This window comes from Bombina bombina, chromosome 7, assembly GCF_027579735.1.
Source record: "Bombina bombina isolate aBomBom1 chromosome 7, aBomBom1.pri, whole genome shotgun sequence".
Classification (NCBI taxonomy): Eukaryota; Metazoa; Chordata; class Amphibia; order Anura; family Bombinatoridae; genus Bombina; species Bombina bombina.
Genome location: NC_069505.1, coordinates 353,246,741 through 353,264,118, shown reverse-complemented (window position 1 = coordinate 353,264,118; position 17,378 = coordinate 353,246,741). Strand labels below are relative to the sequence as shown.

At 34.4% G+C, this 17,378-nt stretch overlaps 2 protein-coding genes across 2 annotated transcripts in view; one reads left to right on the top strand and one right to left on the bottom strand.

The window, feature by feature from the left end:
* PBRM1 (polybromo 1) overlaps nucleotides 1–3,656 on the bottom strand; it is a 471,441-nt gene extending 467,785 nt beyond the window's left edge. The window contains exon 1 of the mRNA XM_053721036.1: nucleotides 3,467–3,656. The gene's annotated coding sequence lies outside the window, so the exon portion shown is untranslated. The remainder of the gene's footprint in view (nucleotides 1–3,466) is intronic.
* Nucleotides 3,657–4,002: 346 nt separating this feature from the next.
* Nucleotides 4,003–17,378, top strand: part of GNL3 (G protein nucleolar 3) — a 37,184-nt gene continuing 23,808 nt past the window's right edge. The window contains exons 1-4 of the mRNA XM_053721034.1: nucleotides 4,003–4,084; nucleotides 8,045–8,103; nucleotides 11,408–11,545; nucleotides 14,190–14,303. Coding sequence (XP_053577009.1) covers nucleotides 4,072–4,084; nucleotides 8,045–8,103; nucleotides 11,408–11,545; nucleotides 14,190–14,303 — 324 coding nt within the window. The 5' untranslated portion in view covers nucleotides 4,003–4,071. The remainder of the gene's footprint in view (nucleotides 4,085–8,044; nucleotides 8,104–11,407; nucleotides 11,546–14,189; nucleotides 14,304–17,378) is intronic.

Here is a 17,378-nt window from a genome sequence, read left to right as displayed (position 1 = left end):
CAAGCTATGCAAATCTCTTCTTAGGGCTAAACTCTGAACTAGATCTTTCCCCGTTTCTTACCTCATAAATAGTAAAATAAACAAAACTAATAGTGGACAATATCCCAAAAAACTACTAAAATCATGAGTTAACTCCCATCATTAAAAACGTAAACTGGATTAGAAAAAGTTTACATAAAAATAAAAACAAGAATAATCAGTAGATAATATATTAAAACTATCAAAATATTGAGCTAGCTCCCAAATCAAATTAAAAATTGTTCAATAATTGTTTCATATGTATATATAAATAATATAAAAAAAATCTATAGAATAAGTCTGTGTTATATACATATTTTATAAAAAAATCCATATAAGAAGTTAGTCCCCACTTTTTACCCCCTTTTTTAAATTTTTAAAAATTTTTACATTTTCACTTTGAACTCGGCTATCTAGCCATGCTATTAAAGATATCAAACGATACTATAAAATAGGAAGAGCCAAATGTTAATATAATAAAATATCTTCACTCAATAGTGTGTAGTTTAGAAATTGCCATATAGGATGATGAAGTATAAAAGATATATAATAAATCCACTAATATAAATATATGAGATAAAACGTTAGCAACATCTTTGTAAAATTGGGTTAACTATAAGTCATAACAATATAGATGCCGAATTCCACTCATAAGTAATATTTGCTATTTCAAACAAATGTTAATTAATATTCCAAATGTACAGAGTTAATATATATTTTGAAGAAACATAACCAAAAAAAATTGTTTATACCACCAAAATATGTTAAAAACTAAGATAATCCACCTTATATTTTCGATAAATATCCATCTGTTTATACCACCAAAACGTGTTAAAAACTAAGATAATCCACCGTATATTTTCAATAATATCCACCTTGAACACACCGCCTATTGAAACAAAGAAAATACAAACCAATTAGAAAGAGAGGAGGGCTTTTTAAATGCCGGGCAAAATATTACAAAACATCCGTCTTGATAAAGCCGACTGGCGAAACGCGTAGACGTTATCCACTACAGCTCCAATATCCCCTCCCTGCAAGATCTCAAAACTATGAGTATGGGGGAAGAAGAATTAAGTTAAACAAACGGCCGTTTGTATACTGAAGTCTGGATTCCTTGTAAACACGCCGGAGCGTGCATCGCAAGTATATACCTGATAGAAGCCCGCTGCTGGAACTAGCAGCTAGAGACACTCAAAGACAAACAAGGGTATCTAACGCAGGAATCACATACACGAAAGAGCGGGTTCTGAGATCTAAGTTCCAGGTGAATCTTGTATCGTACAAGACTGGAAGGCTGACAAGAGACCCAAAAACTTTCCGGTAAGATAGATTGAAACATCGTCAGACACAGAAAGTGTCAGAAGATCCGGTAAGCTCTCTTCTAATTTGGAATACATATTAAAATATCACAATTTATATCATTGCAAATCACAACTTGCAAAAAGACTAAAGCGTAACAGAACTGTGTTTATCTGAAAACAATATATCAAAGTTACAAACCAATAATAGTGTATCTGATTGCACAAACACCATGTACTTGAAGTTCTGAGACAAACTGAAACATTTGATTGAACGTGAAATTCTGTAACAATATAATCAAGGTGGAATTATTATAAAGCACTTTTTTTCTTTTAATCTGCAGAAAGTTTTTTTGTTTGTTTGTTTTTTAAAGAAAAGGTGGAATTTTATTAAGGTGGTATTTTTTACCCATACACGACCAACTGTGTGTTTATACTGTGAAGTGCATGTTTTCTTTCCAAATTGCTGGATATTTAAAAATTTAGGTCAAACCTGATCAGAGCATTTCTCTGTGTATATGTATGTGTTTATTTTAATCTATTAATATAGGGAGACGTCCCTCGTTTTGTTTTAAGTGAATAAATTACATTTTAAATTTTGAATATCAGTCTCCATATCATCCTTATAGCTTTTTTAGCGCTCCTTAACTACATCCTTTGTTGAAAACTCTAACCAATCATATTTTGTGTTTATGCATATCATTATAAGACTAATTAGTCCTCATTCGCATAAAATCTACCGAAATAGCGCAAGCGTATTTTCAACTATTACAGCCGAAATTACCCTCAGCTAGATTGGAATTCCAGGCAGTCTTTCAGGGAGTGACGCTTGCGGTGACGTTGTGCAATGTTGCGCATGCGCAGAATGAATTTAGGCGCCATATTCCAACCTGAGCTGTCAGCCAGGATTGGACAGGAGCGAAGGATACCCACGGAGTGGGTTTGGAAAGAAATAAATTTATTAAAGAAGATTCCGGCGATATGGTAAACATATAATGAGATGCTATTGAGAACATGCTTATTTAGTGTAGTTAGATTGTAACCTGCATAGTTAAATTTTGCTTACAGTGTCCCTTTAATATGCTGGTGTATAAATAAAACAAATAATGTCCCTTTAATATTAAAATGTACAAATCAACTGTTAGAACTACTTATTATTTACACTTAGTAAACTCAAGTATAAAAAAGGATAAGAATAAAATATGAATGTAATAAGAAGACAATTCTACATCTACCACAAAAGATATATAGTGTTTCTTATATACCGAAGGGGTATGATAGGACATCTGCTATAATGTACAAATGTGAAAATATAAAAAGATTTACCTATTTTGTTATCTGGCCTATGTTAGTTTGCTTGTATACTGACCATTTTAAAATACAATAAACCATAAAGTTGGTGTCCTTTGTTTATTATTTACTATTGTATTATTTGTGAGATGTATTTATCTATATAACATAGAAAAGTATATATATATATATATATATATATATATCTCTCAAATAACAAAGTATGCAGTAATACCTTTATATATATATGTTTTCTTTTCAATATTGAAAACATAAAAAGGGAAAATAAAGTATATGCAGATATTATTTACTATTGTATTATTTGTGAGATGTATTTATCTATATAACATAGAAAAGTGTATATATATATATATATATATATATATATATATATATATATAGCTCAAATAACAAAGTATTGCAGTATGCAGTAATACCTATATATATATATATATATATGTTTTCTTTTCAATATTGAAAACATAAAAAGGGAAAATAACGTATATGCAGATACAGCCCAATCTTTAATTCACTGAAAAAAAGAATATCGTTGTCCTCACACATATACAAAGGTTCGATTGTTTTATTTATATAAAATACAGATCAGTTATTCTCAATACTGTCCCACCATTTGAATGGAATTTTCACACAAATATAATTAAATTTTGCAATGCGATTGGGGTATAAATATCACAGTGAGTGTGTGTAGTGATGCTGCTGAGGGATGTCCCAACAGCTGACACAGTGCACAGAGAATGAATGAGTCTGTGAATATCTGAGCTGCTAGTACAGAGCAGGGATCCGCAGCCAGCGGAACAAAGGCATCAACAAATCGCCTCCGCAACTAGTCTACTTACCGAGCGCCGCTTCCATCCGGACAGCCGCTGTCGTTGCCACACGGGGGTAGCCAGTTTTACTGATGGATGTAGCTTATTGGAGAAATATGTTTTAAATAAAATGAAATGGCCGAAACTTGCAAATAGCAACAAGGCCTCAAGTGACGCAAAACCGGCAGCGGTTCTATGCGCGTGAGCGAATGAAAAAAAAAAGAGAGCGCGCGCTACTATGAATACAGCGCGTGACTGAGAAGCAAGTGTGAGCGAGTGCGCGCTCCCGACCAACAACCAGAACCAAAGTTTGACTGGAGCGCGCAATACAATTGGCTGCCATGTTTGTTATGGGAAATGAGAACTAGCGTGTCCATCTTTGTTGCGGGTATACATGCTTCCTATATGTTTAGCAGCTAGTTTAATAAATGCATAGGTAATTTAGCCCGTTTGTGTTGTAGTTAAATCTAATGTCAGCTGTTGTTTATGTCTTTCTCCAACTGGATTGATAAATTCCCTAAATGATTTTTAATCTGTGATCGCGCACGTATTACTACGACACCTCACTTGGGGATTCCTGGGCACGCGCAAACTCTTTTCCTCGTGTTCTGAAGGCGAGCTGAAGTGCTGTGACCATGAGGAGGCCGAGTAAGTTATGTTACGACTATAATTGTCATTTTAATGTAACATATTCTTTATTATAGTTGACGACTCGTGAATGTGATACCAACATGGACAATACGGCATTGTGTTAGCAGTAGTATCTGTATAGCCTAATGTGGTGCGGACTTAGTGAAGGCCACGCACAAACACATTCATGGCTGTCACTCAACTTGGCTTACAGAAGCTTTTAAATCGGACATTTTATAAAACGTTTAAAGAGATATAGGAGTAAACTTTTTCACGAATCAGTTCATGTAGATTAATAAATTAGTTATTGGTTGAAACGCATACATAGATACAGAGGCAACAACGCAATACTGGGAGCTAGCTGGTGATTTATGGGCTACACGGATATGCCTCCTGTAAGTGGATCACCATATGTCTTCAGCATGGACCCCGTAGTGAATTGCTGTTCTAGATGTGTACGTACTGTAATTCTTAACTTTAAATGTGCAGTAAAGCCACAATTTAAATTTTAATGGTCTAGATAGAGCATGTATTTTAAAACCACTTTCCAATTTACTTCTCTTCTAAATTCGCTTTTTGCTCCCTTTTATATCCTTTCTTGAAGAGTAAAGCTAGGTAGGCTGATAGGAGCTCAGGTAAAATGGATCGTGGATACAAATAAAGTGGAGAAATAAACTGCATTCACCAATCAATCAGCAGCTACTGAGCCCATCTAGATATGCTTTTCAACAAGATATCAAGAGAATAAAGCAAATTAGATAGTAGAAAAAGTTGTTTAAAGGGACAGTCTAGTCCAAAAAAAACTTACATGATTCAGATAGAGCATGTAATTTTAAACAATTTTCCAATTTACTTTTATCACCAATTTTTCTTTGTTCTCTTGGTATACTTAGTTGAAAGCTTAACCTAGGAGGTTCATATGCTAATTTCTTAGACCTTGAAGGCCACCTCTTTTCAGAATACATTTTAACAGTTTTTCACCACTAGAGGGTGTTAGTTCATGTTTTTCATATAGATAACACTGTGCTCATGCACATGACGTTATCTGAGAGCAGGCACTGATTGGCTAAACTGCAAGTCTGTCAAAAAAACTGAAATAAAGGGGCAGTTTGCAGAGGCTTAAATAAAAGATAATCACAGAGGTAAAACTATATAAATAGAACTGTTGGTTATGCAAAACTGGGGAATGGGTAAAAAAGGGATTATCTTTTAAAACAATAACAATTCTGGTGTAGACTGTCCCTTTAAGATTGTATGCTCTTTCTAAATCATGAAAGAAAATAATCTGGGTTTCATGTCCCTTTAATCCTATGTGCAGAAGTTAAAAACTACATTGTATTATTGTTGCTTGTATATAACATATGTATAGATAGAGGTTTTTGTTTTGTTTTTTTGTTCCCTATTTCGATTCTTGAGTACTCAGATGGGGGAGGCTGCAGGACACTATATAAGGTAGGACTTTCCATGCCACCCTTCTGCATTAAAAAACAGCACTGTTAGGACGACATGGAACATCCTAACGGCGTGAAGAGGTTAAAGAGTAATGTAATCAAAGAGTTTTGCAGATCTTGGGGAGCTTGTGTGATACAGCTTATATATCATGCTTGAGCTTTAAAGGGATATTTAAATTCCTCAAATTATTTTGTGGAATATTTTTGCATATGAGATGTCTGCTAATTGAGAACACAACCCAATTAACAAGGTCAGTGAATTTATTTTAAAAGCCTTGTCTCTGGTTCAGAGAGTGATTGGCTGGTATTTTGGATCTTAAAGGGACCGTAATCTTAAAAAATAATGTGCAGAATTATCTAACATTATCTTAAAGCAAATATTATACATTAAAGTATTGCAGCTATATTTTGATAAAGTCTAGTTTTTCAGACTGCCGCTCCTTGCTCTGCTGAGCGTGTCTGTTTTTTTTTCTTAAGCGCATCTGGGCAGCTGTCTACTCAAAGCCGGGGCTGATCGCGCCTTTAAACTCAATGTAGCTCGCTCCCGCTCTGGTCTGGTAGCGGTCTGAAAAACTAGACTTTATCATAAAATATGGCTGTAATATTTTAATGTATAATGTTTGCGCTAAGATAATGTTAAATAATTCTGCACTATGTGCAGAATTATATAACATTATTTTTAAGGCTTACTGCCCCTTTAAAGTTGCGCTACTTTAGGTTACCTATCTTTTATCGTAAAGTCGCTGGTTTTGTTTTGTTTTACGTTGCCTCACGCTGCCTCATTTTACTTCCTGCTCTAAGCTCTGTCTGATGTGGATATCGGTCTCACACGGGAATGCTCTTTTACTTTTCAACTCTGTAAAATAACTTGAGCATGCACTGTAGATAGAGTGGGTGCTTTGGCTAAAGTCCTGAATTGTCAGGATTTCAACTGGATACCAACAGGGGAAAAATTTGACCCAGAGCTAGGTGAAATATGGGACCTTCGGGTTGAAAGTTAAAGTATTAATAACTTTAATTTTATGGGGGGGGGGAATTGATTAATGAAACTGTTTGCTTTAGATAACATTTCCCTGAGTATTAAAATCTTAAATGGATGTGATTCAGATAGAACATGCAATTTTAAGCAACTTTCTAATTTACTCCTCTTATCAAATTGTCTTCATTCTCTTGGTATCTTTATTTGAAAAGCAAGAATGTAAGTTTAGATGCCAGCCCATTTTAGGCGAACTACCACCAATAAACAAGTGCTGTTCTAATTGATAACAGGAGTAAATTAGAAAGTTGCTTAAAATTACATTATTTCAGAATCACAAAAGAAAAAAATTGGGTTCAGTGTCCCTTTAACTATCTTGTTACCAATATGTGTTGCAACAGAGTATTTAATAATTTATCAAGTCATATAGCAAAGATACAAAATAACTTTAATATTTATCTCTAAATGTATTTTGCAATCTATGAAATCCTTGCAAATTTTAAGCATAATTGTAAATCTTAGCGATCTATCTTATGAATTAACTGAACGTATAGCGATATGAATTATTTACTAAATAGACGTCATATAATGTCTATTTTCTTACAATAAGGACACATTATTGTGTGTATATCATTTATACTATGAAGTATTGGAAATTATCCATTAGAGTGTAAATAATCACTATTGCTATATGTAAATATAGAAACATTTATGAAATCTTTAAGAGAACTAACTGTGAAAGTGATTTAAATGTCAATGTACAATACGCGTATTAGGACTACTAGTGAGCTATCAAAAGGTAGTTATATATCGTTTAAATATATAGGAAATGTGCCTTTACATTTTTTAAATAAAGTATGAGCGGACTGGTCAGCAAACATTCAGTGACCGCATGCGCACAAAACGCATTTGCGTTTTATCTTGTCCGCACAACCGGTTGATTTTGTGTGCTATTATGTGCTTTTAATTTTTCCACCTACCAGTGGAGTAAGGTTTTTGTGTTAAGTGTGCCTCTTTCTGGGCTTTTGTTTGTTTTAAAAGATGTAACAAATTCCACTTTGAACATGGCACAACTTGACAATCACTTTGTGCCTTTTTAGACAGGACCAGACTGGTATGCTGCAGCAGCAGCATATCTGCCACAGGCAGATTCTGGGCAAAAAGAGTGGCTCTTTGGGCGGTGATTAGCTTTATGACAAGCCTATTCACCTTGGTTGTGCACTCTCTTTTTACTGTATGTGAATTATGATCCTTGGGGATTAGTTTCCTAAAGTTCGTAAGACAGAAAAGCACACATGAACCCGTTGCCCAGTGTACCTAGAGGGATATGGCTGCACCTTACTGATGAGGCACGCATAAGGCTGAAATGTATGTCTGGGGTTGCCATGTCACACAGGGGAAAAAACATGATTTTACTTATTTATAGACTTGATATTCCTAAATTACATAAAGTGTAAAATATATGTAATTTGAAGACTTGTTCTTGTATTTTTTTGTATTCCTCCGCCGTGGTTGTGCTTGTATTTTTACATTCATGTTTTTTTCTTACAGAACTTAAAAAAGGTAGTAAGCGTATGTCATGTAGCAGAAAATACAAGATTCAAAAAAAGGTAAGTACTGAGAAGATTGTGCTGCAAGTTCCTTAGTTAAAAGAAGAATCTCTGTCTCTTTTTCTTTCTTTCTTTCTCTCTTTCTTTCTCTCTTTCTTTCTCTCTTTCTCTCTTTCTTTCTCTCTTTCTTTCTCTCTTTCTCTCTTTCTTTCTTTCTCTCTTTCTTTCTTTCTCTCTTTCTTTCTCTCTTTCTTTCTTTCTCTCTTTCTTTCTTTCTCTCTTTCTTTCTTTCTCTCTTTCTTTCTCTCTTTCTTTCTCTCTTTCTTTCTCTCTTTCTCTCTTTCTTTCTTTCTCTCTTTCTTTCTTTCTCTCTTTCTTTCTCTCTTTCTTTCTTTCTCTCTTTCTTTCTTTCTCTCTTTCTTTCTTTCTCTCTTTCTTTCTCTCTTTCTTTCTCTCTTTCTTTCTCTCTTTCTCTCTTTCTTTCTCTCTTTCTTTCTCTCTTTCTTTCTTTCTCTCTTTCTTTCTTTCTCTCTTTCTTTCTTTCTCTCTTTCTTTCTCTCTTTCTCTCTTTCTCTCTTTCTTTCTTTCTCTCTTTCTTTCTCTCTTTCTTTCTCTCTCTCTCTCTTTCTTTCTCTCTTTCTTTCTCTCTTTCTTTCTTTCTCTCTTTCTCTCTTTCTTTCTTTCTCTCTTTCTTTCTTTCTCTCTTTCTTTCTTTCTCTCTCTTTCTTTCTTTCTCTCTTTCTTTCTTTCTTTCTCTCTTTCTTTCTTTCTCTCTTTCTTTCTTTCTCTCTTTCTTTCTTTCTTTCTTTCTTTCTTTCTTTCTTTCTTTCTTTCTCTCTTTCTTTCTTTCTCTCTTTCTTTCTTTCTCTCTTTCTTTCTTTCTCTCTTTCTTTCTTTCTCTCTTTCTTTCTTTCTCTCTTTCTTTCTTTCTCTCTTTCTTTCTCTCTTTCTTTCTTTCTCTCTTTCTTTCTTTCTCTCTTTCTTTTCTTTCTCTCTTTCTTTCTTTCTCTCTTTCTTTCTTTCTCTCTTTCTTTCTTTCTCTCTTTCTTTCTTTCTCTCTTTCTTTCTTTCTTTCTTTCTCTCTTTCTCTCTTTCTCTCTTTCTCTCTTTCTTTCTTTCTCTCTTTCTTTCTTTCTCTCTTTCTTTCTTTCTTTCTCTCTTTCTTTCTTTCTCTCTTTCTTTCTTTCTCTCTTTCTTTCTTTCTCTCTTTCTTTCTTTCTCTCTTTCTTTCTTTCTCTCTTTCTTTCTTTCTCTCTTTCTTTCTTTCTCTCTTTCTTTCTTTCTCTCTTTCTTTCTTTCTCTCTTTCTTTCTTTCTCTCTTTCTTTCTTTCTCTCTTTCTTTCTTTCTCTCTTTCTTTCTTTCTCTCTTTCTTTCTTTCTCTCTTTCTTTCTTTCTTTCTCTCTTTCTCTCTTTCTCTCTTCTCTCTTTCTCTCTTTCTTTCTTTCTCTCTTTCTTTCTTTCTCTCTTTCTTTCTTTCTCTCTTTCTTTCTTTCTCTCTTTCTTTCTTTCTTTCTCTCTCTTTTTTTAAATATTAAAATGTAAAGTTTTAGGGTCCATAAAGCAATGTGACTTTTTTGTAACTTAGGTCTTATCCGCTGAGGCTAAATAGGGACAGTTATAAATTTGTCACTTGTGTGCAACCAATTACTGCGTGGAATATATCAGTTAGGCCAGGAATTTAAAATTTCAGAATTAAATTTGCAGGAAAATGGGAAACGGTGAGAGAGAAAAAATATATATAAACATATATTTTATATTGGAGATTCAACGTGCTAAAATGTCCTAAAGAGTAGTTTATAACCTAAATTGCACAAGAGCAGGTTATGTCAATGACCCTAAACAAACGAGTGCCAGGGTGACTGATCTCACCATCTTAGATGTCGCGGAGAGGCAAAAGAAGCAGTATATCTTCAGCTTAAATGAACAGTCTACTCCGAAATTTGTATTGTTTAAAAAGGTAAACTTCACAGCCCTAGTTCATTTAAAGAGGTACTCTAGCAGAAGTAAAGTTGGTAATATAGGCAAAATGCCAGCATGAAGTGACTTAAAGGAATGAGATCTTTTATGATACTGTAATGTTTTTTTTTGTTTTTTTTATGGTCGTTTTGTTTCTTTTATATGTGATTATATGCTTATTATACGATGGGTGTATACACGTAGCTTTGTGAATAATCAATGCATTGTATGTTATGTTTGATTAAATGAAAATTTTAAATGGGAAAAAAAAAAGAAACTCCTTTACTACCCATTCCTCAGCTTTGCACAACCAACATTATATTAATATACTTTATAACATCTAAAACTCTCAAGCTCTGCCCGTTTTTAAGCCCCTGCAAGACCGCCTTTATCTCAGTCCATTTTATACATTTTTCACAGCAAGACAGAGCTAGGTAATGTGTACCATACAGATAGCACTGTGCTCACTCCCATGGAGTTACAAATAAATTTTGGAGTAGACTCTTCCTTTGTAGCTGCAGAGCATAAAAAGCTGCAAATAAAATTTAAATTTACCCTAAAATTAAATATTAACCATAACAATATCAGTGTGCCAACCACACACACTATCAAAGGCACTATCAGTTAGGCATTCTCCCTTAAATATTCAAAATTATTTCATATGTTTGTGGTACATTCGCACATAGGTTCTACTTATTACTATTATTATTAGTGTGTATTTATAAAACTGCCTGAAATGTCATTTAAAGGGACGATGTACTCCAATTTTCATGCAACTGCATGTAATAGACATTACTATAAAGGAAAATATGCACAGATACTGATCTAAAGCTCCTGTTAAAAACTTTCTTAGAAGCTCCCAGTTTGGCACTGTTGATGAGGTTAGGCTGGGACACCCAGTGAAAGAGGCGAAGAAATCAGGAAGAGCAGACACCTTCTCCCTTCCCTGCATATGATAAGACCCATTAAACAAACAGGGGCAGCAGGAGTCTGTAGACCTGGGTCTACACATCTGACTCTTTGGGGCTTGATTAGGAGTCTGAAAATCAGCACAATGTTTTAAAATAAAAAAAATATAATATAAATGGATCATCTACATGATGCAAATAAAAATCTAGTGTACAGTGTTCCTTTTAAGTTGTACACAGCATTTATTCTTGGTGTGGTTGGTGAAGGGTACACTAGAATACTTTCTTTGTATCACCAGACTAACACTGGATACAATTTCTTTATCAGATCTTCAGGGATAATCTCGGTGTAATGGTTATACAAAACATTTGCATACCTGTCTTGATAATAAGGATTGGTTACTTGGGTGGTAAGAGACAAGTTTGAAAGCTCACAGGAGATGAGGAAATTTGTTTCTGTATTTCCTACAATTTTTTTTTTTTTTTTTAATTCCTTCAGGTTCGAGAGCACAAACGCAAAGTCAAAAAAGAAGCCAAAAAAGCTGGTCATAAGAAGCAGAAGAAGGATATTAGTGTTCCGAATGAGGCTCCATTTAAGGAGGACATACTTCGAGAAGCTGAATTGCGAAAACAGAGGGTAATTTTAGTTCTGTGGCTTTTTGTTAGCATTAGACACCAAAAAAAGCGTTGCTTCTCTATAAGGGACACTAAAGTTTAAAATGAAACTATCAAGATTCAGATAGAGCAAGCCATTTTAAGGGGGCATGATACTTTTTTTTTTTTTTTTTTTTCTTTCATGACCTTTTCAGAACTTTCCAATTTATTTCTATTGTCTAATTTGTTTCATTCTCTCTGTATCATTTGTTGAAAAGTATAACTAGGTAGTATCAGAAGCTGCTCATTGGTGGCTGCACATATGTCGCTTGTCAGTGGCTTTCATCTAGATCCCAGTAGTGTATTACTCCACCTTCAACAAAGTATACAAAGAGTATAAAGCAAATTAGATAATAGAAGTAAATTTTGACTCGGCGTGCATTTTTAAATAACTTTCCAATTGACTTATTATCATTGTGCACATTCTTTTTATATGCACACTTTATAAACACTGAGTACGTGCAATGATTCACAGCATGCATGTTGTAATTGTCAGTTGCCTGTTAGATGATGCATGGGGAAGGGAAAATGGAACCAACTTTGAAATTTGTTAGGAAAAACAAAATCTACTTCTAATTAAGACTCTTATTGTATTTGTTATGTTTAATTATGGAATTCTATTGTTTTATTTGTCCTTTAACATGCAATCTTCATACACCTTTTACAAAAACTGATTTTAGAGATTTAGTTTTTCCATTTTAAAAGATATAAAAGTTAATTTCCATGACAGCATACCTATGTATGCTCATAACCTGATCGTTATATGGTAATACTGTACAGTTTCCTCCACAGAAAATGTTTCTGGGTGGGGGCAGTGTAATATTTTCTAATATATATTTTTCTGCTACCTAAAGCAAAAATATATTGCATAAGTTAACGTAAATGTATTTCTTTCTTAAAACACAGTGAGTCCACAGAAGCATCAATTACTGTTGGGAATATCACTCCTGGCCAGCAGGAGGAGGCAAAGAGCACCACAGCAAAGCTGTTAAGTATCACTTCCCTTCCCACAACCCCCAGTCATTCTCTTTGCCTCTAGTGTAAGGAGGAGGTGAAGTAATTAGGTGTCTGATAAGTAAGTGGAGGAGCAACAGTGCATCCATGATAAAACTTTGCTTTTATTCAGTGTTATTAAAAATAATTACAGCATTCAATAGAGAAAGATTTACCATAAGATATGGAGTAAATATCTTTATTGGTGTGAGTCTAAAGGATATTCTTGGAGTAAGGTCAGGTTTCCAAGGATCTTATATTTTCTCCAGGAAGGCCTAGAGAAGAGGTTAGCTTTCAGTTCCCTCAAGGGTCAGATTTCTGCTCTATTTTGCTGAACAAGCGTCTTGCGGGCGCGCCGGATGTACAGTCCTTTTTGTAAGGCTCTGGTCAGAATCAGGCCTGTGTTTAAATCTGTTGCTCCACCTCGGAGCCTTAACCTTGTTCTTAGAGTTTACAACAGGCTCAGTTTGAGCCTATGCATTCCAAAGATATTAAAGAAATGCTGAACCCAAATTTTTTCTTTCGTGATTCAGATAGAGAATTAAATTTTAAGCAACTTTCTAATTTACTCCTATTATCAAATTTTATTCTCTTGGAATCTTTATTTCAAATTCAAGAATGTAAGTTTAGATGCCGACCCATTTTTGGTGAACAACCTGGATTGTTCTTGCTTATTGGTGGATAAATTCATCCACCAATAAAAAAAGTGCTGTCCAGAGTCTGAACTAATAGAAAAGCTAGGATGCCTTCTTTTTCAAATAAAGATAGCAAGAGAACGAAGAAAAATTGCTAATAGTAGTAAATTAGAAAGTTGCTTAAAATTGCATGCTCTACCTGAATCACAAAAAAATTGGGTTCAGTGTCCCTTTTTAATATTGGGTAACATTTTAGTCTGTTCGTCAGTAAAATCAGCCGGGTGGTTCATCCACTAAAAAGGTCCTGGGGAGAATACTGTGGTGTATAACAGTTTTGCAGATGCTGCTGATATAAAGTGCTCATGGTCCTATTAGGTATTCTAAGGTACTTTTTAGGTACTAAGCAAAAGGAGTAAATCTCTGAAAAGATTTTTTTTATTTCCCCTAATTGTTTTAAAGGAAAACTTGAGTCAAAATTAAACTGTTATGATTCAGATAGAGCAGGATTTTTAAACAACTTTCCAATTAACTTCCATTAACAAAATGTGCACAGTCTTTTTATATTTACACGTTTTGAATCACCAGCTACTACTGAGCATTTGCAAGAATTCACAGAATATACATATATGCATTTGTGATTGGCTGATGGCTGTCACATGATGGAGTGGGAATAGACATAACTGAAATTTGTAAGGAAAAAAATTACTACTCATTTGAAGTTCAATCCAAGTGCTATTGGTTTTCTTTTTATCATGCATTTGTTGACTATGCAAATCTACTTTGACTGGTCCTTTTTAATAATGGAAAACTCTAAAGTAAATTTACTAAAGTATCCAAATCCAACATTATCAAGTAAGGAAGGTTACCATATATTATATATGTTATTTTCATAGCAACATTGTTTACTAAATGTCTGGTGCCTGTTCTTCTACATCCATTATGTATACTAGACCCAAAGCTGCTACCTGCTTTGACCCCAGCGTTCTTTTCTCATTTCAGAGAGAGGAGTTGAAAGCTGCCCAGAAACTTCAGAGACAGAAGGAAGTTGAAAAAAAAAGAAAATTGGAAGCAAAAAAGAAAGATACTACTGAAAAGAAGGCGACAAATAAGAAGGTACACTTGCCTCTAGTGTGATAATTGAATTATGCTCTTTGCCTAATGTAGTAATAGGAAAATGACACTAATGAGCAAGGTGATGAAACGCTATAGATTTTAATCTGATACAAACCAGATGTAACTGTGCTGGATTCTGGCCATCTTGATTGTGTTTATGCACCACGGCAGTAACTCTTTCATTACAAAGGGATCTGCAAAAATTAGAAGTATGGGCAAGTAATTGGAAAATGAGATTTAATACGGGAAAATGGCAAGGTTCTACATTTTGGAAGTAAAAATAAGCAGGCAACGTATTTTTTAAATGGGACAAGACTTGGCCAAACACAGGAGGAAAGGGATTTGGGAGTAGTAATAGATAACAAGCTAAAGATGGGTGCACAATGCAGGGCAGCGGCTTCAAAGGCTAATAAGATACTAGCATGTATTAAAAGAGGCATTGATTCAAGGGAGGAAAGCATCATTTTGTCACTATATAAAGCGCTGGTAAGACCTCACCTTGAGTATGGAGTGCAGTTCTGGGGACGGATCACAAAAAAAAAGATATTGCAGAACTAGAAAAAGTTCAGAGAAGGGTCACAAAACTAATATGGGGATTGGAGAATTTAACTTATGAGGAGAGGCTAGCCAAACTGTGTCAATTTTCTTTAGAAGGCGCTTGAGAGGTGACATTACTTTATATAAATATGTTCATGGCCCATATACAGAGATGGCAGAAGCTCTGTTTATTCCATGAAAATTGTTTGTGACAAGAGGTCACAATTTAAGGTTGGAGAAAAGGAGATTTAATCTCCTGCAACGGAAACGTTTTTTCACTGTAAGAGCAATAAAATTGTGGAACTCATTACCAAAGGAGGTAGTGAATGCCAATACCCTACATACATTTAAAAATAGTCTGGATACATTTCTGTATATAAACTAACACAATTCATGGATATTATTGCTAGTATTAAATGGGTCACCCCAGGAAGTTTTTTTTAATAGGTTTGTTAACCTTTTGTTTGCTGCTTTTCTTTTTAAATATCCAAATACCACCAATCCCCTTATTTGGAGGAGCCGTTTCAGACTTGTTATTGGAGCATTCATCAATATAAGGGTTGCCACTGTCTTTTTGTTAGCATAACTGGTATTGTTTTGCAGGATCCTATCTAATTGCCTATGTTAGGGACAAATATGCAGAAGGGCTAGATATATGAAGGCTGCAATGTACATTTAACTCTCAAAAGGGGCCAAAATAAAAATACACTGCAAAGTCTTAAACACCATGTAGAGCTGTATAGCTCTAATAAAAAAATGACAATCCAAAAATATCCTAAAAAAGGTGATTTTATCAGAGTATCCATATCTCAAGATAACATTTTATTTTAAAAAAATATATAAAAATGTGCGGTTTTGCTCAAGACGGGTGTTAAGAAAGCACTACCCAATTTTCAGAAAGAAAAAAAAAATTTGGTAAGGGAACCTGCTTTGTATATTTGACATGTATGTCTCTTATCTATGGAAATGTATAGCTAGTGGTAGTAGTTACAACAGATTTATTGAAACCACATTAATGTTGATGGTAGCAGCTAATCCTATTCAGAGAAGAACTTTGCCTGGAACACTGACTAGATAGATGGTGCTTGTTTAAAACTGATTATATGTAATTTACTTTGTGCAGCTCATATCTTCAAAATCTGTAGTCTAAGCTGTCAGGTGGAAAAGTATGGGTTTTTTACCTCGAAATTTTAAGATAAATATGAGATCACATTTGAAACCTCTCAAAAATAATAAAAAAAAAAAAATAATAATTTACAATCCTCTACATACTCAGTAGAAATAGCCAAAGTTTGTGATAGAGGCAAAACTGTATCATGATGATCTGCTTGCCCAGGCCTCTCCAGTGGGAGCAAATTCATTTTCTATACCAAAAATTCTGGGCAGCCTCTATTTCAGATATTTGTTGTTAAGAGTTTCTCATCAAATTTGAAGGACCAGTATTTTTGTTTGTACAGATCACATTCATCAGCTAATGTTGTTATCTTTTTGTATAAAGCAGCAGTGTGGTCTTAATGGAGCAAATTGAGAGACTGCTCTTTTTTACTATGTACAACCACTGCTCTGAATTAAAGGGACAGTAAACCTTAAATAATGTTATATAATTCTGCACATAGTGCAGAATTATATAACATTATATTAGCACAATCTTTATAAAACAAAATTTCCCCTTTTGAATTTTTAAAAAAACCTGCTGTTTTACGGACCCGCTCTCTGATCTGCTGAGCGGGTCTGTTTTTTTCAAACCGCATCGGGCCAGCTGTATAGTCATAGCCCGGCCCAACCGCGCCATAGCACTAAGTGCAGCTCGCTCCTGCTGTCTGACAGAGCAGGAGCGAGCTGCACTTAGTGCTATGGTGCGGTCGGGCCTGGGCTGTGACTACAGCTGGCCCGATGCGCTGTTTGAAAAAAACAGACCTGCTCAGAAGAGAGCGGGTCTGTAAAAGCGGCATGTTTTTTAAATATTAAAAGGGAAAAAAGGGTTCTATAACTATAGCAGTAAAATAATGTTATATAATTTTGCACTATGTGCAGAATTATATAACATTTTTAGGTTTACTGACACTTTAATGTTTACTGACACTTTAAGTCGATGTATGTTTATTGGCTCAATGTCATTATCTCTAGCGATTACCTGTCTACATATTTGTTACTACTACTGTCTTGTTACCAATTACTTGTATAACTGCATTCCCTGTACACCTGTTTGAAAACTTTATCAAATCAGTTGAATACAAAAAAAGCAGCAGTGTGGTTCTCTCACATTCCTAAGTATTACAAATTAGATGTGCATGTCTTAGTTGAGATGTAATTTGGAAAAGTGCTTTTTTTTTTTTATTTAATTTTTTTTTCATTATTATTGACTTATAAATGTTTTTTCGTTAGACACTGCTAGTTCATGTGTGCCATATAGATAACACTGTGCTTACTCCCTTGGAGTTATTTATGATTCAGCACCGTTTGGCTAAAAAGGTGGCAGTCTGCAAAGGAAACAAACATTTTCAAGTAGACTGTCCCTTTAAGTACTGAAAATTTAAT